General features: G+C 39.9%; 1 protein-coding gene and 1 long non-coding RNA gene across 3 annotated transcripts; both read left to right on the top strand.

Moving 5' to 3' along the window:
• On the top strand, positions 1 to 25,158 carry TSPAN3 (tetraspanin 3). 2 transcript variants are annotated; one of them, XM_523227.7, is made up of 7 exons: positions 1 to 288; positions 14,922 to 15,113; positions 15,314 to 15,388; positions 16,910 to 17,011; positions 18,247 to 18,399; positions 18,708 to 18,791; positions 24,259 to 25,158. In XM_523227.7, the coding sequence occupies exons 1-7, from the start codon at positions 226 to 228 to the stop codon at positions 24,349 to 24,351; spliced, it is 762 nt and encodes a 253-aa protein (XP_523227.3). In that variant the 5' UTR covers positions 1 to 225; the 3' UTR covers positions 24,352 to 25,158. The 2 variants fall into 2 exon arrangements, with proteins under 2 accessions (XP_523227.3, XP_054523841.1); XM_054667866.1 differs by lacking the exon at positions 1 to 288 and having other exon boundaries at positions 14,929 to 15,007; positions 15,040 to 15,113.
• LOC134808555 (uncharacterized) lies at positions 792 to 14,307 on the top strand. Its single transcript, XR_010151789.1, has 2 exons — positions 792 to 874; positions 14,144 to 14,307. It is a non-coding gene; the product is annotated as an uncharacterized LOC134808555 (long non-coding RNA).
• Positions 25,159 to 26,628: the final 1,470 nt, after the last annotated feature.

The following is a 26,628-nucleotide window of genomic DNA, read 5'->3' as shown; positions in this document are numbered from 1 at the left end:
GGGACTCGGTTGCCAGGGAGCGGCGCGGGAGCCCTGAGGGGACTGCGGCGGCTGCGCGGAGGAGCGAGGCGCTTGCTGGGGTCGGGACTGCGCGACGGCGCAGGGGCTGCGGGGAGCGCCGCGCAGGCCGTGCAGTTCCTAGCGAGGAGGCGCCGCCGCCATTGCCGCTCTCTCGGTGAGCGCAGCCCCGCTCTCCGGGCCGGGCCTTCGCGGGCCACCGGCGCCATGGGCCAGTGCGGCATCACCTCCTCCAAGACCGTGCTGGTCTTTCTCAACCTCATCTTCTGGGTGAGCGGGGCCGAGCAGAGCGAGGGGCCGGCGGCGGGGCCGGGCGAGGCCGCGGCGGAGGCGCCCGTGGGGGCCGGGCTTGGGCCTGGGCGGGCGCGCGGGGGCCGCGCGCGGGCCCTCAGGCGGCTGAGGCGAGGGGAGGGCCGGGTTTGAGGCCGCTTCGCGAGGTCCCTGCCGGACCAAGCCGGGAGCTTGGGCGCGGAGGACAGCGAGGGGAGGCCTTTAGGGACTCCACGGCCTCCAGCCGGCGCCTCCGCGCTCGGCCCACGCGGGCTGGCTCCGTGCCAGGCGCCCCAGTCTCCCCCCCGGAGTCGCGGGCTGGACGGAGAGCGCTCATTGCAGACTGTAGCAGGACGTCGGGCTCGAAATAGGATCTTCCCCAGAGGCTCAGGTTCCGCGCTCTTTGTCGGGGCCCCGCAGACGAGTGGCCGTCCCGAGGCGGACAGATCCGCGGGGACGCTGCGGAGCCGGGGCGGGGGTTCCACTTAACGCCCTTTGTGTGTGGAGAACCGGCTGACTGTCACCAGCCCAGAAAATGAAGGGTTTCAACTCGAGGAGCCAAATAATCCATTGACCAAGAACATCGGTCTATTTGTTTTGGTCATGGGGGTGACCAAACTGTGAGATTATAACTCTTGGTTAAATATATGATGGAGATGTCACAAGATTTTGAAAGTGATGAGTTCACTTTCAATAAAAGGTGGCTTATGAATTTTTAAGGGGTACACCCTCGTTGAAAGGAATGTTTATGTCATCTTAGTTTGGGTCCTTATCTCATCAGGGACTTTTATAGTAACCTAAGTTGTTCCTATCCGTCTCTCCACCCTCCAGCCCATCTGGACTTTGCACCCGGATAAATCTTTTAAAACGTTTCCTCTATCACACCACTTGATCTGAAAATAAGGAAAACAGAAGCTTCAGCGGTAGAATAAGGTTCAACTCCTTCCCCTGGTCTTGGAGCAGAAGTCCTCAGTCTGGTCCCAAATCACCTTGCCTCTCTGAACTTGTCATTTCCTTAAACACTTGAGTGCCCTGGACAGCTCTGTCCACAGTAGCCAGAGCACTCCTTGAACATTCCGGTTAACCATACTGTGCCTCTTCCACCTCCCCATTCAGCTCCTCCCTCCCACGCATACGCACACCTGTTCTGGAAAGAATCCTTTCCTCCTCCCCCGACCCCCCAACAAGGGATAAAACTTCATATCCTGACAGCTGTCTCATAAAAGGATGGTTATATGTTAAAAAGCACTTGCTACACACTTGTATTGCCAGAGTCCTTCGGGGCGTTTGTGTGTGAAGAGTCCTAACTGGCAGGTAGTAGCTGTTGGCAAACACCCAGGCGACATTGGCATTTCCGTGATTTCTTCTTTTCCAATTAGAGCAGTGTTTCTTATACTTTAATTTGAGTTACAGGCTTATTTATTTATTTTATTTTATTTTTTCAGTTTCTTGAGTTTATTGTGAAGAATGAAATGCACATGTAGAACCAGTTCCATTAGCAAAAGTCGTATCAGTCTTCTCTTTGTAGATGTGGCATGATTTGTGAATCTGACCATTATAAGGGCATCTTTTGCTAATTTAATACGTATCTATATACCTACTGCTACTTATGCATCCATAACATTTTTTATTCCATAAAGAGAAATGTATTCTACAATGATTAAGTCATTAATTCTCATAGCATCTCGTTATAAACCAGGAGTCAGCAATCTCTGGCCCAAGAGCACAAAACGGTTAGCTACCTGTTTTTCTACAACCTGAGAGCCCAGAATAATATTTACATTTCTAAATGACTGGAAAACAAATGAAAAGAAGAATACTATTTCTTGGCATGTAGAAATTACATGACGTTCTCCTACCATTCGACCCAGCAATCCCACTACTGGGTACATACCCAAAGGAATATAAATCATTCTGTTATAAAGACACTTGCACGCATATATTCACTGCAGCACCGTTCACAATAGCAAAAACATGGAACCAACCCAAATGGCCATCAGTGGTAGACTGGACAAAGAAAATGCGGCACATATACACCGTGGAACACCACGCAGCCACAAAAAAGAATGAGATCATGTCCTTTACAGGGACATGGATGGAGCAGGAAGCCATCATCCTCAACAAACTGATGCAGGAACAGAAAACCAAGCACCGTGTGTTCTCACTTATTTTTTATTTATCTTTTTTAAGAGTTACAGGCTTTTTTAAAAGGAAAAATAATTTTCAGGGGTCCCCAAATGAGAAACACGTTGTCAGCTAGTAAGCTACCTAAGAGGTAAAGATGTGGCTTTGTACTCTTTACAGTTCCTTGTGAATTTATGGCCATAACTATTTGATTTTGAAGAATATTAGGTGAATTCTAGGTTATTCAAGCTCAGGGACTGGAATTGTTCATGTAACAAAATATTGGAAATACAGTAACCATTTTCTTTAAATTAGATTTTTATTTACTCTAAAATATCAGTTCTAAGTGACTCCTCTGAATCTTTGGATATTGTGTAAATATATGTACTGTTATTCCAGTGAAGAAAGTTATTTTGAACTTCAGTGGTGCTTTTTATAGCGGGTTATTGCCAAGACTGAAGTGGTAATGTTTAGTAAAAATATGCTTTATCTTGGTTAGTAGGGTAGTAAAGTTTTTGTGAGCTGTGATGAGGAAGTTAAGCAGATACGCTGGGGGCAAATGTGGCACAATGCAATGTAGCTAATGAGGAAACAGCATTAGGTATGTCTCCCAAGAAAGTATTAGTTTGTGGACTAACTGTGGGAATCTGATGATGATGGGTAATGGCAACTAACATTTGAGTTACTATACCCCAGGCACTGTGCTAAACACTTTACATGGCATATCCTCACAGCTTTCCCATCTAGCAGGGAATATTAGGTACATTTTAGAGGAGAACATTAAGGTTGACTGAGCCAAAGTAGCACACCCAAGGTGTGATACAGCCTGCGTTCAAACCCAGGTTGTCCCATACTCTAGAGACTGTGATGTTAGGACAAAGTGTGATTTCAGAAGATTTGTAAAGAGAAGAAAGTTGTTAGAATCACTTCTCTAAAGCATGCTGATTTTGAGATTTCTAAAATTAGAAACTGTAGCAGAATTTACATGACACTTTGTTTGGTTTTGAATTAAGTCATTATGAGGAAGTACATTAAAAAATGTTAAAAGGTTCTTCCTGGGAATTTGTAATGCATTCTTCAGTTCTAATAAATGTATTCTTGTATGCTGGCCCCTCCCTCCTTTTAATGCCTTGAGATGATGAATAAGTGGAAGAATAAACATACTCTCCATAGAGCTTATCAAATGTTTACCTAGGTTCCCTTGGGCAACTGTAGGCAATAAAAACTATGTTGCATTGGCTCTTCACTGTCAGATGGTAATGGCTGATTGTTAACAAGGGTCAAAGTTTAATTGCTTTGGCAAGACCTTTAAACTACACTTTCTTATGTCTTGATATCCTGATTCTGCTGGCATTTTGTTCATTGAACTGTGACATGGAGATAGATATATACCTGAAATACTCAGGCTGTAAATTATCTGACAGCTAAAATCGTTACTGTTGATTTGGTGTAGATAGTTTGGAACAATGCTGTAATAATGTTACTGTGGAAAGGCACAAACCAAAAGCAGAAACAATCATTTCTAAAATCCTGAAATTTGTCTTAATGGAAATAGGGAACTCCTGCTATGGTTAGAATGTTTGTCCTTTCTAAAACTCATGTTGAAACTGAATCCCCAATGTGGCCGTATTGAGAGATGGGGCCTTTAAGAGGTGATTGGGTCATGAGGGCTCTACCCTCATGAATGGATTAATCCATTCATGGATTAATGGATTAATGGGTTTTCATGGGAATGGGACTGGTGGCTTTATAAGAAGAGGCAGAGAGACGTGAGCCAGCATACTCAGCCCCCTCACCATGTGTGATGTCCTGGGCCACCTCAGGACTCTGCAGAAGGCCCTGACCAGCTACGGCCCCTTGACCTTGAACTTCTCAGCCACCATGTATGTAAAAAAATTTCTTAAATTACCCAGTTTCAGGTATTCTGTTCTAAGCAACAGAAAACAGACTAAGACAGTTTCTCACCAAATTCTAGAATATTAAGATTTGTAGCTTGAAAGATAATCTTGGACAAGTGAAAGGATGTACAGCTTGGATCATCTTGGATCTCTGTTTTTATGGAATGATGAGGCTTTAAATATAAGTGTATTCATGCTGGACCCATGAGGATTTATTGAAGAAGGTTAGAAGTGTTTTAGGTAAATGACTAAATTTTAAAGGCTTTTTTTTTTTTTTTTTTTTTGAGACGAAGTCTTACTCTGTCGCCCAGGCTGGAGTGCAGTGGTGTGATCTTGGCTGACTGCAGCCTCTGTCTCCCGGGTTCAAGCGATCTTCCTGCCTCAGCCTCCCGAGTAGCTGGGACTACAGGCGTGCGCTACCATGCCCAGCTAATTTTCGTATTTTTTTAATAGAGACAGGGTTTCACCATATTGGCCAGGCTGGTCTCGAACTCCTGACCTCTTGATCCATCTGCCTCGGTCTCCCAAAGTGCTAGGATTACAGGCGTGAGCCACCGCGCCCAGCAAAGGCTATTGTATTAAGTAGTCATTAGCCTATTCTGTAAACTGCACCTTTGTACCAAGGTCAGACAGGATTTTTAGTTTGGTAAGTCATTTAATCTGACCAAAGAGGGCTCGTCTAAAACAAGTTTAAATCAGTACTTCCTACCATTAAGTTTTTATTCCGGTAAATTAATTGATTATTTAATCAAGTCCTATGTTATACAAATTACCTTTACTTTTTTTTTTTTAAACCCTATTAGAAAAACTAATTGGCTAATACTTATTTTGCTCATATTTATCTTAGGCATTACAGGGACTGGAACAGAAAGCTTTGTCCATGCTTATAGAATTTATAATCTTAAATATCTATTTAGGTTGTTGTTTTTCATCTGAGAGGTGATAAAACTGAGACACCTGTAGAGTGGGGGAAGTACCACAAAAAAGTCAAACGCCTTTTAAATAAATGCCTTTAGAAATAGCTTTGGAACGTGGCACCTTCACTAACCATCATTCATTCATATGAAATACTTTACACATATAAATTGTAGTTGAAAGCCATATGTAACCTTTAAAACTTATCCTGCCTTTAAAAATAAAACTTATCAGCCAGGTGCGGTGGCTCATGCCTGTAATCCCAGCACTTTGGGAGGCCAAGGGTGGCAGATCACCATCCTGACTAACACGGTGAAACCCCGTCTCTACTAAAAATACAAAAAATTAGCCAGATGTGGTGGTGGGCGCTTGTAGTCCCAGCTACTCGGGAGGCTGAGGCAGGAGCATGGCGTGAACCCGGGAGGCGGAGCTTGCAGTGAGCGGCGATCGAGCCACTGCACTCCAGCCTGGGCGACAGAGCGAGACTCCATCTCAAAATAAATAAATAAAACTTATCATGCTTATGTCTGTGAATGTATATAATTAAGGAAAATTTGCTTTGTTAAATATAACACTAATATTTGAGCACCTACTTTGTGCTTATATTGTTGATAAATGATGAAAAGACAGTGAAAAATCCCTATTACAGAACTTACTTTCCGGTGAAGCAAGACACACAAAAATAAACAAGAAAAATGATCAGAGTGATGTGCTATGCAGAGAATTAAAGGGTGATGTGATAAAGTGATTGGGTCGTGCTTTATGTTGGCAAAAAAAAATCTGGAGTATAAGAAGTTGCTGACTTGGGTGATTTGGAAGAGATTGGGAGACTGGGGGGATTCAGAACTGAAGGAACAGGCTATAGGCTGTAAGGCAAAAATATACTTGCTATGTTCAAATTACTAAGAGGTTTATACCGTCATGCTTTTGTTTAAAAAATAAAACTTTATAATGAGGTATTTCAAGTGTGGTTCTCCCTTGTCACAAATCTTGTACATACTTTGTGTTTTCCAGCACATCCTACACATTCGAGGTGGTAATATGATACTTTTAAACCGGAACCTGCATCTGATATCCTGGAATTTGTTTCTCTACTTCCTGTATTTCTCCTATCATGAATGACTGCTCTGACAAAGAATATGTCATGGGACACACCTTCAGCTAACTTTGCTTTTTCATGCTTGTTTTCAATTCACTAGAAGAAAATCTAACTTGTCAGGAAGCAAGTACATAATAGGAAGTGTCTGTCTTAGTTTGTCTTCAACAGTTAAGAAAATGAATGTTTCCACTCTTACTACATTCTTAGTCACCTGTCCACTGACCAAGAGCCTTGTGGCCCTGAGTAATCATTTAGAACTTGGAATCAGCAGGGGCGCTCTCTCTAGTTGCAGTTTAGGGAATGGGTTATTAGCTTTCTAGGATATTTATCATGCTTTGAAATAATTTAAGGAATTTTATTCCATAAGATCCAATTCAGGTTAGGCTTGTTTGATTTTTTTTTTCAGAAAATGTATTCCATAAAGTTTGTACTTAGACCAGACGGGTGTACTAAGAATCATTCATGAGTAAATGTGTGTTGAATATCTACCCTTGACCTTTTTTTGAGAAATAGAGTAAACACAGTCCCTGTAGTCTGACAGCTAATGGGGAGAGAGGGTAGACTTTTCATCGAATTAAATTTCTACATGCACCTTTCCCCCAGAAATCTTACTCATGGCTGGTCTCAAGTAAGTCTTTATTGAAAAATATTGACATATCTTCTTCCTCTTCCTTCTCCTCACTGTCTTCCTTTTAGTAGTTAGGCAGAGTTAATAGGTAAGAAAAATTATCTGCATTTATGTGTTGTTTTTAATCTACTAAAGGGGTTCTAGAATAAATGTTGACATTTTGTAACTTACATTGTTGTTGCTACTGATTAAACACATAACCCAAGTGTGGATGAACTCTAGCATTACAAAGCCTAAGCACCTCAGGCTCCTATGATGTTGTAATGGACTCTTTTTACAATTAGAGTAGGGTGGGGTAACAGAGGGTCTCAAAGAAAATGCATATTTAAATTTTAGGCTTCTCAGATAACCTCTGGAGCCCTACCGTCTGGAAACAGCCAATTTCCATGCTGTTACAATAATTTGGCAATGGCAATTGGTTAATCTCCAGTTTCTTTGCCACCTGAAATTTTGAGTTGTTCAGCCAGTAGATATTGGATTAAATAGAACAACTTTGTTAAGCTGGTTTAATAATGATTATGAAAAACCAAATAGAGAAAAGGTGAAAATAAGGCAGAATTGAGGAGCATGACCTTTGGCATATCATCAGAGTAATAGCAGTAAAAAGGATTAAAATATTTCTAATTTAAGAATAATGGCAATAATAATAGTGATGTTGATGGCAAAAGTGGCTTGTCAGAACTTTAAACTCTTAGCCAGGCGTGGTGGCACATGCCTGTAATCCTAGCTACAAGTAAGACTGAGATGAGAGGATCCCCTGAGCGAAGGAGTCTGAGGCCAGCCTGGGCAACATAGCAAGACCCTGTCTTAAAAAAAAAATAGAATTTTCTCGTTAGTATAGTGGTGAGTTAAAAAAACACACATAAAACTTTACACCCCAATTTAAGTAGGACTTTAAAAAAAACTTGTCTCCTTGAAAAGTAATATTTATGAGAAAAGGAACATAATGTACATTGAAAGAATTGTGTTAGATAATCAGAAAACATGTACAGGATGAGTCAAAGCCACACAGACTGAGAAAAGTGGTAAGTGGGAGAGATTGGCAGAGGTGCCTAAAATATTTAGGATGGAAGAGGTGTCTGTTTTTGGTTGGTTAAGGACACATCCAGGAATGAATTCATTGGTGAGAGAACATTAAAGCCTCAATTTCAGACATAATTTTAACTATTATTCTAATTATGCAAGTAATATATTTTAAAGAAGACACTAAAAGTATTTTAAAAAGCAAACTGATATCACCCATAATTCTACCACCCAGAGACAACCAATATCAACATTTTGGTTTGTTTCCAATATGTGATATATGTGTTTTTTCCCCTATCACACCACAAGCATATTATTAAATGATGCTTTAAGAAAATATTTCAGGGCTGAATGCAGACACACCTCTGAATACCAGGGCTTTTTCATTTTCATTTTTGCAGCCACAATTTCATTACAACATCTCGATGAATTACCTTTTACACAAATCTGTGTTTCTGACTAACTTTCTAAAGGGTAGATTCCTGGAAGTGGAATAAGTAGGTATAAAGGCATCAATGCTGAGGCAGATATGTATTGCCAGATTGTTTCCAAAAAAATGATTCTCTATTAGTTTGTGCTTCCACCCATCTGAGGGCCCTTCTCTCTGCACCCTCACACATCTTTGAATACTCCTTAACTTTATTGCTGATCAGTTTGTTAGGTAGAAAATGATATTATTTAATAGCTTCAGAAATTCTTGGTAAGAGTAGCTTTAATTTCTGAAAGAGGATTTGGAGTCTTTGGAATGGCCTTTTTTCCTTGAGAGTTGGTAGGAGAGTAAATGATATATTCAGGTAGTGGACTTACCTAAGAAGTAGTTGTGTTTAGTGACGTAAACTGTTCTATCAGATTAAGTCAGAGGTGAAAGCATGGTTGAATTAGAGAATATACATTATGGCAAGTAGAATGCTAAACGATTTAAGATGATTTTAAGACACTTGTAATGGCATAAGGGTGAAGTTTGGGGAAGCTTTCAGAAATCCACTGTGTGGAATTACCAATGATTCTTCCCAGGAGAGAAAAGAGGTATATGAAAAATAATATGACAGTACAGGAAACTCTGGATTTAATGTTAAAAAGATATATGCATAAGATGGATTCCTGCCGATTTTTTCCCTCTGCTTTTAAAACCTGCTTTCTTACAAAGTCTAGAGTACAGCATTTTTTGCTCAGTCTTTTACTTCTTGACTTTTTTCCTTTCTCTCAACACTCCAGTCACTTCTACTTTATTAATTGATTCTTTGGCAAAAATCACTCCGAAGGGAGCAGTTCACACAGGCAAGCAAGAATTTGTCAGGCACTGTGCTTTTAGGTGAATAAAGTCCAGATGGTGCCTTGTCTTTACATTGTCTTGATTCTTGCCAGTTCTAGATGGGAATCATCATCAATGGCTACTACATACCACTGCAAGAAAATCACTTCTATTCTTTGCTTCAGCTTCGCCCAAAATGTCCTGTGGGATGCTTTCGCCTTCGTATTTCTAAATCTCCATGTAGGTATACTTTTGGCAACAGAGCTACTTTATCTCCCCACTTGTAGCAAATCTGTTTCATTTTTAATATTGCCACATTCCAATGGCAGGTTACACCGTGGTTGATGAAAAGGAATTTAATAGTTTTACAGATTTTAACTTTTTTTTTTTTTTTTTTTTTTTTTTGAGACTGAGTTTTGCTCTTGTTGCCCAGGCTGGAGTGCAGTGGTGCAATCTCGGCTCACTGCAACCTCTGCCTTCCAGGTTCAAGCGATTCTCCTGCCTCAGCCTTTCTGAGTAGCTGGGATTACAGGCATGTGCCACCACGCCCGGCTAATTTTGTATTTTTAGTAGAGACGGGGTTTCTGCATGTTGGTCAGGCTGGTCTCGAACTCATGACCTCAGATGATCTGCCGGCCTTGGCCTCCCAAAGTGCTGGGATTACAGGTGTGAGCTACTGCGCCTGGCCCAGATTTTAACATTTTATCTACTTGTCTCTTTCATAGAATATTTGAAAATTACCCCCCCAAAAACTAGTTTCTAAGCTATGGAAAAAGCAATCTCATATAAGAATGAAATCTCTTCACATTTCATTGTGAAATGAAATATTTCACATTTGTGCATATGTAGAGGAAGGGTAAAAGCATAAAATGAAGTATCATACTTTTGGAACTCATATACTTGCAAAATTTTATAACAAGATGGCTTTATTTTTTAGACAGCTTAGTGGAAAAGCACTGGCTCTCCTAAAGTTTTAAAATGTTGTGACTTAATTTAGAGTATAGGCTTATTAAAAGATAAAGAAGAATGGTTTTTAAAAAATTATTCTTTCTGTAATTTCAGACCTCAGCCTTTTGCCTAAATTTCCTTTCACTTCTTTGTAAAAAGGATGAATATTTTTAGTATACTGTCCTGGCACAAATCCTCCTTACAGGCTCAGATTTTCTCAGTGGTGACTAAAGCAGTTCAGCTGCTTCCAAGTTCTACATTTCATCTCCTTTTCTGTTGCACCTCCCTCCTCCCCAGCCCCCTCCTTTGCAGCTGCTTTATTGGCAAAGCTCAGATCCTTTGATAGATCTCAATCCCATCATGGCCCTTCAAAAGAAGAATTTAAGCTCACCTTTTATATAGCTTTTCTGATAGCCACAATTTCTGCATTAAAAATCTGAGGGACGACAAAAGTCCCTATGCATACTAGTTAGGAATTTCTTAGAACCTCTCTTCCATTTACTATACTGTTTCCCATGTTCTTTTGGGTGTTTTTCATATTGATGGTTGGATATCATTACAACAATTACTTTTGGCTGTTTTTAGGTCTTCAGCCGCTACTGGGATACCTCTTCTATATTTTCAAAGTAACCAGTGTCATTTCATAATTGTTTATTATACAGCTTAAGATATAAGCACCATATACAGATTTCAGTAAAAGCAAAATTTGAAGCTGTTTTCAATTTAGGAAACGCATCGTCTATTTATAAGCAATTTGATGTGTATAGTTTCATATCAGCAATCCGTGCAGTTTTCTCTTTGGTGTGTGCAACTAGTAAGTTCCTTTCACTATATGTTGCCAAATAGAGCTTTGTTATGTTCTCATCTTGTTGTGTGACTTGGATGTTGACTGCAGCCTGGGAAAAAAAACTGTTGTAGAGTCTATCAGAAAACGAGGCAGCTTTACAAATGGCATCTCCCCACAGCCCTCCATTGCATTTGTTGTGCATCTGGTTGTCTCTGTTGCTGGTTTTTCTGCTTTCTTGTAGTCTCAGTTTCAGATGAGTGCCTCTTTTAGGGGGGAGAGGCAGTGGCAGCAGAGGAAACATTTCCCTTGGCCCACCTCCAAGCAGCACTAAGTGTGAGTCTCATAGGAACCTCTTTAGATTGAAAACTCATCAATTTATATCTAAAATGCAAGTAGTTCTTCAGTGAACTGTGCTTCAGGTTGATTGTTAAGTACATATGGCCTCCAGTTTTCTCTTATTTTCATTGGAATTTACATAGGCTAAAGCTAGTGAAGTTTCAGTAGGTGTACCGAAAGCTCAGAAATGGAATTCATTTTAACTCAAGCCTTTTAAGAAATAAATACTGCCTTTTAGAGTAAAAAAAAGCTACAACATTAAAGGATAGAGAAACGTCTAGTAAAAACAAATGACAAAATTTGATTAATTTGCACTTCAGATTGCTTCTAATTTAGCGTGAGGACTGATACTATTTACTTTAGCAAAATGTGTGTGTGTACATGTGTGTGAATATATATCACACAAGTAGTCAATAAAAAGGGGTATTTGGGAAGAGTGTTAAGTAGTTGACATACTTCTGTAATAAATGCACCCAAATTAAAATTAAGCTATGTCTGGCCAGGCGCAATGGCTCACGCCTGTAATCCCAGCACTTTGGGAGGCTGAGGCGGGCGGATCATGAGGTCAGGACATCGAGACCATCCTGGCTAACACGATGAAACCCTGTCTCCACTAAAAATACAAAAAATTAGCCGGGTGTAGTGGCGGGCGCCTGTAATCCCAGCTACTCGGGAGGCTGAGGCAGGAGAATGGCGTGAACCTGGGAGACGGAGCCTGCAGTGAGCTGAGATTGCGCCACTGCACTCCAGCCTGGGCGACTGAGTGAGACTCCGTCTCAAAAAATAAATAAAATAAAATAAAATTAAGATAAATTAAGCTATTTCTCTTCTCCACTCCCCCCCACTTTTGTGCTCACCTTGATTCTCTAGTACCATGCCCCAAAAGCAAATATGTCAGTGAACTCTGAGAACCTTTGAACAGGCAGTTTGCTGTAAGTACAGTGTTTATATTTATGACATATTTACGATATATTAACATATTCCAGATGTAATGGCCATCAGAATTCAGCAAGCTGGATTAAGTTGCCAAATAATTGAATAGTGAACTAAAAGCTATAAGCATTGAACTGAAGAGAAACCAGATACAAACCAAATACAAATACAAACCAACGCAAATACAAACCAAAGCTTATGATAGAGTTGGGAGGGTGATTTCAAGGGAAAGGGGTGAGATGAGGTGTACTCAATAAATTTTAACTGATAGCTGCTGTCTGCCAAGCACTGTTCTAGATGATACAAGGGTGAAGGACAGATGGGTACAATTCGTGCTCTCAAGGTGTGTTGAGACAGGTATAGCTATAATTGCAACCGTTTCGATAAATATTCTGTTAGAACCATGCACTGGGAGATGTTTGTGTCCACCAAGGGCAGCTAATCCAGCCTGAAATGGTCAAGAATGGCTTCCAAAAGGAAGAGGTAACATTTAAGCTTCATCTTAATGAGCGACAAGGAGTTCCCAGGCATTTGAAGAGAGCATTCTAGAGAGAACAGCGGAGGCAAAGAAGTGAGAGAATATGTGGTCCATTTGGGTATAACAGTTCTATATTGTTCATAGTTCACAAGGGGTAATGAGATCTGGGGCTGAAAAGGAGGAATAGCTTGGTTCATCGGGGACTCACTTGCCTCATCCTGATTTTAAGTAAGGCTATGGCTTGATCTGGTTTGTATTTTTAATAAATATAACCCTGGTAGAATAAAGAATGTATTAAGATGCAGGGAGAGTCAATAAGTAAGATTTAGGGGGATAAGATAAGGCCCAAATTAAGACAGAAGCACTGCAGTGGGGTTGAAGAGGAGTTGAGGTATTCGAATAATGTTTTGGAAGTAAAGTTGAAGTTTTGTGATTTATGGGTTATAGAGGTGGGGCAAGGAAAGTTAATCCTCAGATGTTTGACCAGAAAAATTAGATGTCTGGGACCTTTTGCTATGATAGGAATGTAAGGGAAGATTAGATGGGCTGGGCAGGAAGGCAGAAAGGGTTTGAGACAGGTTGAGGATGGCATGTCTCTGGAACTTGCAGATGGAAATGTGTAGTTCTGAGATGATAGCTCAGGTAGTGAGCTACAATGACTAATGAAGCCATAGCTGCTGTAGCCCACGGAGAGCCCAGAGAATGACTAAAGAATAAGGCCGAAGACAGAATCCTGGAGATCACTAACATCTCAGAGTCCGTGAAGAGAATGAAAAAGTGAGCACCTGGGGAAGTAGGAAGAAAACCAGCAGTGGGGCCTCTTGGAAGCCAGAGGAAGAGAGTTTTAAAACAATGTTTTTAAAAATTGCCTTCATTATTCTAGTTGTCTTCTCACTTTAAAAAGTTCATGTTACATTTAAAAAAATCAAATTACTTTCCCAAATTTACATAAATGGAGTCTTTTTCTTCCTCATCTGACAGTGATCCTAATGGCCTAGTGTAAAAAATTATACTGATGATCCCCAAGCTTACTGAATTTCATAAACTTAAATGATCTGGTTTTTCAGGTTCAGAGAAGTTAATGATATTTCCAGTATCACTGTGGCAGCTGTTTCTAGTTTGAAGATGATTTATATGTTAAATTTTAAAGGATGATGAAATACTTCTTGTGAAAGTTTCAAAGTACTCTACAAATGATAACTCATTGTTATCCAAATGATAACCAAATGTTTTAACACTTACTCAGACACTGCATTTGCTTGTTTGTATATGAGCCAGTGGCATTGGGCTGTCAGCACAGAGCTGGTACCCAAAGATAGCAAAATTGACAATAGCGGAGAAAGTAAGACTCTGCAGCTGGAGAATGATGCCTGGAGCAGCAGCTGAAATAAGACACACCTATCACTTGTCTTTGTGTGTTCACTTTCCCTTTAGGTCTTTAATACCTTGTTACTCAGAGTGCGCTCCAAGAAGAAGCTGCACCAGCATCACCTGGGAACTTGTTAGAAATGCAGACTCTCAGGCTCCTCCTCAGACCTCCTGAATCAATCTGCTTGTTATTCAGATCCTCAGGCAATTCCTATTCACTTCAAAGTTTGAGAACCACCATTCTAAAGAATTGATAGAGGACTTGCAGTGTTCTTTAATGACTGAGCCCTCTAGCTTTGCCATTTCACTGTCTCTAGGACAGCAAGATTTTTGGAAGTGGGGTGGGTATCATGCTTACTAGTTGGTGTATTTTCTTTTCCTTGAGGTGGGGTAGATAGAGATTAGAAGTATAGATTCCGGAGTCAGATTGCCTGAGTTCAAATCCAAGCTCTGTCATTTCTACCAAATTTCCCCACTTACTGAGGGCAACTGTAGTGAGCAAAGATCCCCCTACCACCATACTGATCCGTATTGGATGTGGAATTGAGCTACAGTAAGCCTTTAGGGATGTATAGGTGTGTGTCATCATCATTGTTATTATTTGGTTATGGTTTCTTGGTCCTAGCTGAACCATCAATTCTTGAAAAGTAGGTGAAGTGTGGATAACTTTTTAATTTTATCTAGTATAGAAATGCTCTTAATAAGGAATCATAGAATTTTCAGCTTTACTGAAAAAAGTCTGTAACAGTTACGGTAACTCTCATTAAATTATACCATACTAAGCAATAATAGGAAATTTTTACCAGCAGTGCTTAGAGACCAGTACTGACTTTGTTTTCTACAGGGGGCAGCTGGCATTTTATGCTATGTGGGAGCCTATGTCTTCATCACTTATGATGACTATGACCACTTCTTTGAAGATGTGTACACGCTCATCCCTGCTGTAGTGATCATAGCTGTAGGAGCCCTGCTTTTCATCATTGGGCTAATTGGCTGCTGTGCCACAATCCGGGAAAGTCGCTGTGGACTTGCCACGGTAAGATGTGTTGTGAGAACACGCAGGAGTATTTAGTCTACGCTACTCTCCTTGAACATGAGACTCCTTGGCTCTTGTAGTTGGAACAGAGTTAACATTTAAACTTCTAGCAATTATCTCTGATAACTTTTTTTAAATCAAGAGTGTATTTAAAGTTATTTTTTCATTTGTATATAATTTTAAACAATGTTTTCTTACAGTTTGTCATCATCCTGCTCTTGGTTTTTGTCACAGAAGTTGTTGTAGTGGTTTTGGGATATGTTTACAGAGCAAAGGTATGTTGTCTACTGTAATTCACATAATGCCTTGAAAGGTGGTTTAAGTGTTTCAAGTAAAATAGAACACATTCATTTTATCAGAGTAAACGTTTTCTTTTGCCTTACTTGTTTAATCTGTATTTCAAATATCTAAAGTTAATTGGCAAATATTTACATGTCAAGACTCCTTACCTCATTTAATATAGCAGAGTGTTATATATGTATTGTTCTTGATTATAGGTATTTATAGCTGCAAATGAATAATTAGCTGAGAAGTTTGTTCAGATTTCCTCAGCACACAGATTGCCTATATGAGGGGAGGCATAATTTTCTGATTTCTGCTTTAGAAGAACCAAACTCAGAATTGCGTTTTCCATTGTCTCTTTAAAAAATGCTTTGGTCCTAAACATAGAAAAAGGTGTTGTGAGTTGTGATCCCACCTTCCACCCCTGTCCTGAGGAAAAAGGGGTCCTGCCAACTTAGAACACCAAGGCAGCTGGTGCCAGCACTCCTTTCTTGCCCTTCATTCTTTTTAATCATTTCACCGTTCCTTCCTTTCTATTTTGCCTGATTTTGCTGTCTACCTCTAGTACTACTTAAGGCTAAACAGGCTGCTTTAAATTAATTAATATGGGTATAATTTTAGAGGCATGGTAAAGACATAATAGACTCATTCTCATTATAACTTAATGGTTTTGAGTCAAGGGCATAATATGCCAAGTTAATTTTCAGATCATTGATACGTAAGGTACTGTAAAGCTGTGCTAAAAAAAAAAATGCAATGGATTATGTCCCTACCTATGATCTGGTTATCAATTTTATGGACTTATGATATTACTGTTGTAATTACCAGATAAGTCCAGTCCTCCGAGGGTAAGGAGGATCTGGTACAAGCAAGCTTTACTAAGTGATACTTGCTTGCCATTTTAGTAATTGGCAGCAATAAGCTATGAAGCTTGTTTCCTGTCTCCTTTTTGCAATACATTGAACAGTAGCTTTTTCATAAAGTGCCATTTCTAAGGACTGATTTTTTTAAACCTGCCGATTACTTTTGCACATTTAGCCAACTCTAAACGTTGAATAAATAAAATGGAAATAATGTTGGCATTTGTCCTAAAAGTATCTTACAGGAGCTTCAGAGTTACTTTGTTTTACCTCCTTTAGGAAAGGAAAATGAGTAGTCTTCTGAGAAACTTATTTGTAAAAGGAAGGCGTCCATTTATAATTTAGGACATCTATCCCAAGCCTCAACTTTTCTCCCTTTTGAATACATTGTTAGCCTGCCATTTTGCACACAATCTTCTCTTTGAATGCTTGAATCTATGTGGTATATGTCTGAATTTTTACCTGTCACTTTTCTCCCTCCTGCCTTCATCTATATCTATATGAAGATGAAGGCAGGAAGGGAGAAAACTTTACAGGAAATTCATAGATATCTGGCAACTTGCAAACATTTCATGTAAGTATTTTAGTAGGAGCCTTGACTAATGTTACTTTTACTAGTATTTTTGAGGGACTGAATTCTTTGTTCTGATTCAGGTGGAAAATGAGGTTGATCGCAGCATTCAGAAAGTGTATAAGACCTACAATGGAACCAACCCTGATGCTGCTAGCCGGGCTATTGATTATGTACAGAGACAGGTGAGCTTTCTTGAGGCAGATTTGTTTTTGAGGACCAATCACTATTGGGTCAACATTAAACTAACTGCTATTTCTGTGTAAATTAGCCATGTTCCTTCACATACATGGCTATCCTGATGTGACCAATATTTTTCCCCAACCTTCACCCTTGAAAAATTTATTTCATCACCTAGCCAGATGAGAAACATCTTGAACTTTTTTTTATCATCTGAATTCCCCTTCCCTGACCCCAGTCTGTACTCTCCCAAAGTACTTAGCAAAAGGGGTGATGACGATGACGCAAGAGAGAGGTATGTGTCACAGGAAAGGTGGGAGTCCAGATTGACTCCAGGGGAGGTGGGAGGTCTATATATACCTTTAGAAAACAAGATCAGAAAAGGCAACAGACAAACTCTCAAAAAAAAGTTGTTATGGACAGTCTGATACACACAAAGGTAGAAAGAATAATGTAATAGATGTTTGCACCCCGACCTTGCCTCAGTAATATCAACTTTTCGTCAGTCTTATTGCCCCTACTTACTTTTTGCTTCATTATCTTAAAGCAAATCTCAAAATTTTTAAGACCAAATATTTTAAATACTTTGTCATTGGAAATAATATTTAACTTGGAACCAGATATTTAACATGTAAGACATGAAGATTTTCCTTAGTTAGAAACTACCGCTTACAGGCAATGTACTTTTCTTTTCTTTTTTTTTTTTTTTTTTTTTGAGATGGCGAAATTTCACTCTTGTTGCCCAGGCTGGAGTGCAGTGGCGCGATCTTGGCTCACTGCAACCTCCACCTCCCAGGTTCAAGTGATTCTCCTGCCTCAGCCTTTGTATTTTTAGGAGAGACGGGGTTTCACCATGTTGGTCAGGCTGGTCTTGAACTCCTGACCTCAGGTGACCCGCCCATCTCGGCCTCCCAAAATGCTGGGATTACAGGCGTGAGCCACTGCACCCGGCCTGGCAATGTACTTTTCATATGGAGATTCTGGAGCCACTAGCCATGTCTGGCTGTTTACATTAAAATTTAAAATGCAGTTTTCTAGTCATACTAGCCACAATTTAAGTGCTCAGTAGAGCTTCATATGGCTAGTGGCTGCTATATTGGATCATGCAGACTTTCCATTATTATAGAAAGTTGTATCGGACATCACTGGTCTAGAGTAGCTTATTTTAAAGCTCTGTAGTACATGGAACTTCAGGTATTTGGTTTTTGTGAGAAATAATACTTATTCTCTTCTCCTTTAGCTGCATTGTTGTGGAATTCACAACTACTCAGACTGGGAAAATACAGATTGGTTCAAAGAAACCAAAAACCAGAGTGTCCCTCTTAGCTGCTGCAGAGAGACTGCCAGCAATTGTAATGGCAGCCTGGCCCACCCTTCCGACCTCTATGCTGAGGTGAGTCTCTTGGCCACGACTTGAGTCTAGCTTGATTAACCTGTTTTTCACCATGTCTTATCACCATCTGGGACTTCTTTTCTGCCACCTTGCTTGTCTTTAATGTCATATATTGTTTTACTGTAAATTATTATAAAATGCATGTCTTTGTTTTAATTACATGTCTGTAAATTATACCAATCATGGAATCTTTTTTCCACTCTTTCAGTTTCTGTCATTTTCCTTTCTGTAAGTGGGTAGTGGCCTGTGAATCTGCAGCTTTAACTTTTAAAGAACACTTCTAACGAGGATGACTGTGTTTGTTACAGGGGTGTGAGGCTCTAGTTGTGAAGAAGCTACAAGAAATCATGATGCATGTGATCTGGGCCGCACTGGCATTTGCAGCTATTCAGGTAAGCACAGCTTGCCAAGGAGTTCTATTGGAGTGAGTTGGTTCTCTGTTGTTAGCCCTGAATGGTTTTAATCCCCATCACAGTGAATCTTTGTGTATGTAGGTAATGTGGAAGTGACTGAGGTACTGGCCTCCAGTTTCCCATGTTTTCCATTTCTTGTCTATACACCTAGACCCGGAATGGTCTAAAGAAACCAGAAATCTGGATGGGGAGGGACCACGTGTTGAGGGAACTCCTCGTCTTACTGTCTTTCTTGATCAGTGAGTGACCTGTTCAAAACATAAGCGAACTGTTGTCTTAGTGTATTCTTGGAAGATATTTTATTAGAATGTCACAAAATTTTTAAAAATTGTACTTCTTTCTTTCAGTTTGGGAATACAAAGCTTTATTCAGTTTTTTTGTATGCTAGTTCTCCCTCTAGTTCTTGTTTTTCTGTCCTCACAGGTTTTATACATTCATATATCTAAATCAAGAACTGGTACTACAGCACTGGTCTCTTGCACTAAACACAACAATTTTAAAAAATAGAGACAAGGTCTCACTCTGTCACCCAGGCTTCAGTGCAGTGACATGATAATAGCTCACTGTAACTTTGAACTCCTGGGCTCAAGCGATCCTCCTGCTTCAGCCTCTCCAGTAGCTGGGACTACAAGCACGGGCCACCACACCAGACTAATTTTTAATTTTTTTTTTTTTCTTCAGAAATGGGGTCTCATTATGTTGCCCAGGCTGGTCTCAAACTCCTGGCCTCAAGCAGTCCTCTGTCTTGGCCTCCTAAAGTGTTGGGATTTACAGGTGTGAGCCACTTCACCCAGCTTATGCTTTCTTTTCTTTTCTTTTCTTTTCTTTTTTTTTGCGACAGAGTTTTGCTTTTGTTGCCCAGGCTAGAGTGCAATGGTGTGATCTCAGCTCACTGCAACCTCTGCCTCCCAGGTTCCAGTGATTCTTCTGCCTCAACTTCCCAAGTAGCTGGGATTACAGGTTCCCGCTACCATGCCCAGCTAATTTTTGTATTTTTAGTAGAGACAGGTTTTTACCATGTTGGCCAGATTGGTCTTGAACTCCTGACCTCAGGTGATCCACCTGCCTCGGCCTCCCAAAGTGCTGGGATTATCGATGTGAGCCATCGCGCCCAGCCTCAGCTTATGCTTTCTTAAGCCTGAAACCTATTTCAAGAGCTAAAAGAGCCAGGTGTGATGGGTTACACCTGTAATCCCAGCACTTTGGGAGACCAAGGAGTAGGATCCCATGATGTTAGGAGTTTGAGACCAGCCTGGGCAATAAGACTCCATTTCTACCAAAAAAAAATTTTTTTTTAAAAAAGAAAAATGTAGATAAGTTTTATTTGTTAAATAAAACCAATGTAATTGCTAGTTTAAATGTAAGTTGCTTGGATTGCTTGCTCTTTGTATATTTGAACAGAAGCTAGTGTATTTAATGGGAAAGGCCTTTTAAAATGGCAAAGGGATGATTGTTTACTTTGCTGATATTCAGACAGCCCTGAAATGATTCATTAAAAAGCCTACCTCTTTATTTGCCATGGTCTTTGCCCTTCTAAGCATTTACTTTGTAGCTCTGCATAGCAGTAATCTGATGATCAGCAGGGATTTATTTCATATTTTGATTATTTATGCAAACACATTCATTTAGCTAAAAATAATGAAATATGAGGAAGGTCTATTTTCCCAAATAGAATTCTGAACTGTGCATTCTTAATGATTTTATGTTCAGTAATAAAGCCACATGTACTAGCATGCAGCAAAAAAGCTTTGGAACTGTATGGTACTTGTGGTCATGAAATATGCAACATGTATATAGAAGACTGATAAAAATAATCACTTTAGCTATGTCCCTCATCTAGTTAAGCGGCTTAGCCTGCCAGACATTTCTTTATTAAATATTTTTCAATAGGGGCTAATAAATATTTTAACTAGTCTCTTAATTTAAATATGACTGCCATATGTGTTTTATACTTAAGTCACCCTGACTTAAGTAAAAGCTGATAAAGCTTGATTTTTTCACTTCAGCAAGGCTGCTTAAGTTTAGGGATTCAGAGCTTTCACAGACTCAAAACCTAGTGGTTTTGAAAATTTTAAAAACTTGGGTTTTAAGGGGATAAAATTTATCTGAATTAATAATTTTCCCTAATTGTTTTTAAGAGTACCTGTAAACATTCTAAGCTTCTGGTATTCAAAATCTGATAGATTGGTGCCCTGGGTGTGGAAAACCTGAACAAAGGCAGAAATAACTGAAAGATCAGTGAGCTTTTGTGCTTATACACTGATCCTAATATAGACATTTAGAGCTGGAGAGGATGGTTGGAGAGTCTCCAGTCTTGGCCCTCTTTGTTTAGCAACAAAATTTAGGGTGAGCAAGGATAGTATGGCATGACCATCACACAGAGAGTGTCAACTCTAGAGACCCCTGCCTTTGTTTGTACTCTGCCTCCAATTACAAGTATAAGATTTGCAGAAGATTAAATTCCTAAATTTTGTCAGGAAACCTGACAGTTAATTGACACTTTAGCTAGATAAAATACAGAGGTAAGATGGCAGAGTTGAGTAGTTACAATATTGATTGATTTTTGTCTTGGTTTGGAAAGCCTAAAATATTTATGATATGGCCCTTTAAGAAAATGTTTGGTGACTCTTGCTCTAGTCCATTAAATAATCTAGATTTGGGTAGGACCAAAGTGACCAAGAAAGAAAAACCTGAAAAATACCAGTTCATTATAATAACAGGACTTTTGAATATAAAAGAATGAGGTTTTAAAATTTTTGATGTACCCCTTATTAATTAGCAGGATATTTCACTTCTTTGAGAGTAGCCACTCTCTTAACTCATGATCAATTATGAATTTTATATTTAAAGAATCTGGTCATAATAATTGACAAAAATCAAGATTTTGATTTGTCAAGCTCCTGAGTATCTGCTGTGAGTAAGGCTGTCTTTCTACAAAGGCAATACGGGGAAAATGTTCTAAGTCTTTACTTTGGGGTCTCATGAAGTTGGCATATCCTCAAGATAGAACGATCAAGAGCAGATTTCATAAAGAACTGTTTCCCAAGGCCATGTTGCTTTTTTTCTGGTCTCTGTGCCGCATGTGAAGCCGGTGGAGACTGCCCTTTCCTCCTCCTCCTCAATTACCAGTTATTCGTTAAAATGAGAAACTTCCTCCTCCTTCCCCTCACACCCCGGCCAACATTGCAAAATGTTATATAAATGAATTCATATAGTTTGCAACCTTTTGTACCTTCTTAAAAACAAATTAGTGTATTTTGGATATAGATCTGCCTTTTTAATTTCATGTCTGCATAGTATTCCATTTTATAGGCATACTTTAATCAATATTGATGGGCTGTGTATAGCAAAAATTTATAACTATGAAATTACAGTATCAGAATGTATGAATGAATTTTGATAGGTATTTCCAATTTTTTCTCAGAAAAGAGTGTTTCTAATGTGCAAAAGTTCTTATTTTTGTGTAAGAATGCCTATTTCCCCATACCACCAGCAACATGGTATATCATAGAACATTTTACTTTGCCAGTCAGTTTTTTTAATCACCACTAGTCATTTTTTGCAATTTTTGCAGTTGCTGGGTGTTATATTTGGGCTAAGTGAAGTTTAATTCTCATGCCTTGAATATTGCAAGAGAGTATTTCATTGCAAGAAATAATGTTGGAGATAAAATATTTGTGTAATGTTTCCAAGTATGTTGTTGGAATGTTTCAAAAATCAATGGAATTTCAGTATAGCAGGCCTTTGGAAATGAGCCTGTAATAGTTAATGGTGAGGATAAGACATTATTATGTAGAGCTTAATATTCTTAAGCAGACTGATTCCCAAGCATGAGTAGAATTTTATCAAGTTTATTTGTTTTAAAATCAATACAAGTTGATTTCATTGAAATAAACAAATTGGGAAAGAAATACTTATTTCAGACCTCATTTTGAGAATGCTGGCTTCTCTAATAGAAGTTAACCAATTGAAAGGAGTGTGGGGAGGTGGGGGTGGGAAGAGAGATTTTTTTTCCCTTAGCAAATCAGTCATTTCTGAGCTTAGCATTTTTATTGCTCAATTTAACATTGCCTGAGAACATAATTGCATTTGAGTTTATAGCTGTTCTAACAATGTTTTGATGTACAGAGAACAGAAATGTATTTCTCTAGGAATTAGGTACTTCATCGGTCTAGAATTGACTTAAATTGTTTAGTAAACTTTAAATAATATTCACCTCTTAAGTGTGTTTAAGGTGCTTTGCAAATGGTGAAATGGTGAAATGGTGCAAATGGTGCAAGTGGTGAAATAGTGAAACTGATGGATTTGAGCAGGAAATATATATCCCGAATGGGCAGAATATAGGTTAATGTGAGGGTAGAAATTGGAGTGGGTGACTTTATACCATGGAGAATTCAGATTGAGGACATCCTTATGTGTATGTGTGTCTTAGTAGTGGTTAATCTTCCACTTCAAACTTTGAGAGTCTGTTTATGGATTGGGTACATTTTGCGGAAATTAGATTGACCCCCAAATGTACAGAGGACCCTGTCTTTTAAAATCAAATAACTGAGGCTTTTCCTCATCAATGAGAAGTTAGAACAGCAAATTATCTCACACAAAAAATTATATTTTGGGAGAAGGTAGGTCAAAAATTCTAGAATCATTTTCTCTTTAATCCAGCTTAATCCTTTTGCTTATCCAAAATAACATGGCATGACTTTATTACTATTCCAATATGCTACCACAGAAGGTTTAGGACTTATTAAAATAAAATGATGACGGAAGAGTGACCTTTCAAAAGTAATATGTATGTAATACCACAGAACCGTGGATTTCAAAAATAGTGAATGTGAAGGAAACAAAAAACCTTCCAACTACATTTTTTTTGGCATCAGAATTTGTTTTCTACCATAGGGCTATTCACATACTGAATTTCGTTTTCCAAAAACCAAAAGACCTGAAAAGACCACCATTAAACACACACATTCTTGCTCATTCTACTCCCCAGGCCTTTGCTGTCCAGAATGGTAGCCACTAGCCACATGTGTCTACATTTAAATTAATTTAAATAAAATTAAAAGTGCAACTCAGTTGCAGTAACTATATTTCAGGTGCTCAGTAGTCACATGAGGCCACATGACAGTGCATATGTGGTATGTCTCCATCGCTGCAGAAAGTTCTTTCAGACAGCACTCGCTAGACTAGTAGTGGGGATGCCAAATAAGAGAGACTTGATTCCCTGCTGGCTTTACGAAGAGTTCCTGGGAGGGAAGCTGAAGCTTAGGACTTAGTTCCTTAAAAAATAATGTACTCATAAGAAATTCCTTCTATCACTGTTGTTACTGCCTTTTTGATGATTTGAAGTCATTGAACTTTGAAACAGCTCTTTTCCCAACAAAGAAATACACACCTGCCATGAGAGGGTTTTCAGCCTTTTTTCCCCATTGTTGTTTTCTTTCAACAGCTGCTGGGCATGCTGTGTGCCTGCATCGTGTTGTGCAGAAGGAGTAGAGATCCTGCTTACGAGCTCCTCATCACTGGCGGAACCTATGCATAGTTGACAACTCAAGCCTGAGCTTTTTGGTCTTGTTCTGATTTGGAAGGTGAATTGAGCAGGTCTGCTGCTGTTGGCCTCTGGAGTTCATTTAGTTAAAGCACATGTACACTGGTGTTGGACAGAGCAGCTTGGCTTTTCATGTGCCCACCTACTTACCTACTACCTGCGACTTTCTTTTTCCTTGTTCTAGCTGACTCTTCATGCCCCTAAGATTTTAAGTACGATGGTGAACGTTCTAATTTCAGAACCAATTGTGAGTCATGTAGTGTGGTAGAATTAAAGGAGGACACGAGCCTGCTTCTGTTACCTCCAAGTGGTAACAGGACTGATGCCGAAATGTCACCAGGTCCTTTCAGTCTTCACAGTGGAGAACTCTTGGCCAAAGGTTTTTGGGGGGAGGAGGAGGAAACCAGCTTTCTGGTTAAGGTTAACACCAGATGGTGCCCCTCATCGGTGTCCTTTTAAAAAATATTTACTGTAGTCCAATAAGATAGCAGCTGTACAAAATGACTAAAATAGATTGTAGGATCATATGGCGTATATCTTGGTTCATCTTCAAAATCAGAGACTGAGCTTTGAAACTAGTGGTTTTTAATCAAAGTTGGCTTTATAGGAGGAGTATAATGTATACACTACTGTTTTAAAAGAATTAGTGTGAGTGTGTTTTTGTATGAATGAGCCCATTCATGGTAAGTCTTAAGCTTGTTGGAAATAATGTACCCATGTAGACTAGCAAAATAGTATGTAGATGTGATCTCAGTTGTAAATAGAAAAATCTAATTCAATAAACTCTGTATCAGCCCCCAACATATTATTTTTCATTATTTGGGGGATATTTCAGTTCCAGAGCAGCAGTATCATGTTTTCTTTGTTGGTGCTGTCTATAGTTCATCATGGTTTACGTGTGTTTTCGTTATAGCTGTTGCCAGATTCTAAAGGGCTTGATATTCAAAAAACCACAGATGCTTTCAGTCCAGTATATCCTAGAAATATAGAGCTCTACTTTGTGCAAGGCACTGGGGATACAGTGGCGATACTGTCCTTGTCTTCAAGGAGTTCGGAGTCCTAGTATAGGAGACATACATAGGAGAAGATAATTTTCACACTGCAGTGGTTGTAGTAATAGAATGGGAGTCCAAAGGGGAGTTCCGGAGAGGTCAGGGGTGACTTCCTGGAGGAGATGCCCAAGCTTGGAGGCTGGATAGGCTTTGTTGAAAGATGGTACACAAGAGTGTGAAACAAAATTGTGTGTGCAGGGAGCTTAAAATACAAGGCTGGGGAAAGAAGTTGGAGAAGCAGGAAAGCCCAGGCCCTCTAGTGTCTTACGGAACATCCTGTGGAGGTGAGAGCTGACTTGTAGGTGGAAGCAGCTCTTTGGAGGTTTGATTTGGAAGGTGAACTGAGAAGAAGGTGGTGATGCAAGCCGGCCGTGCTGAAGCCAGGATGAATTGGTGTGACTGGGCTTCAGTTAGGCTGGCATAGCAGTTGAGAGAGCTTAGCAGTGGGCAGCAGGGCACCGTTGGGGGCGGTGGTGAGCGGTGGATTCTGGCTGTTTGGAGGCAGGACAGTGGCGGAATTCGATCATTGATTGGACGTGGGACAGAGAAGGGAGAAGAGAAGACTCATCTAGGATGAGTCCCAGGTTTCTGGCTCAGTCAACTGGGGAAACAAAGTCACAGAGCTAGAGAGTAGTTAGAGAACACATCTGGGGGTGTGACTCACGGTCAGTTTTGGGCTCGTCAGTTTTGAGATGCCCAAATATCATGCAGATCTGTCCCACCTGAAAATGGAGAAGACACGGGAAAGGAGAGGAGTAAAAACTAACTCCTTTTCACAAAGTGGAAGTTACCAGAATGTGATTTCAGAGGCCCTGGGGGATTTATCATGTGACTACTGACCCATCCCACCTCTTGCCCCTGCCTGTTGCACAGTGGGCAAGAATGTTTGTGACCTTTCACTACCACCACCTCCCCCAAGCATGGTCCCCCCAGTTTTCAATATGAACCATCCTGTGGGTACCCTGTCACAGGCTGGCCCTGAGGTGAGCAATATTTGGACTGTGATGTTGGTTGTTCTCCACTCTTTCTACAGGACAGAACAGGGCCTCTAGAGTGGGAAATGGCTTTGAGAAATATGCCAAGCAGTAGCCTTGTTCTTCAACTTGCCCAAGAGGATAATTCTCCACACCCTTCCTGTACTCAGTCCTCAGTTTGCCTGGTGAGAGAGCAGCCTCCTCCCGTGTGCTCTGCCAGCTGGACCCCGACTGGCCATATTACC

The sequence above is a fragment of the Pan troglodytes genome, chromosome 16, assembly GCF_028858775.2.
Source record: "Pan troglodytes isolate AG18354 chromosome 16, NHGRI_mPanTro3-v2.0_pri, whole genome shotgun sequence".
Lineage (NCBI taxonomy): Eukaryota > Metazoa > Chordata > Mammalia > Primates > Hominidae > Pan > Pan troglodytes.
Note: the sequence above shows the minus strand (reverse complement) of the source record. Positions and strands in the feature narration are given on the sequence as shown.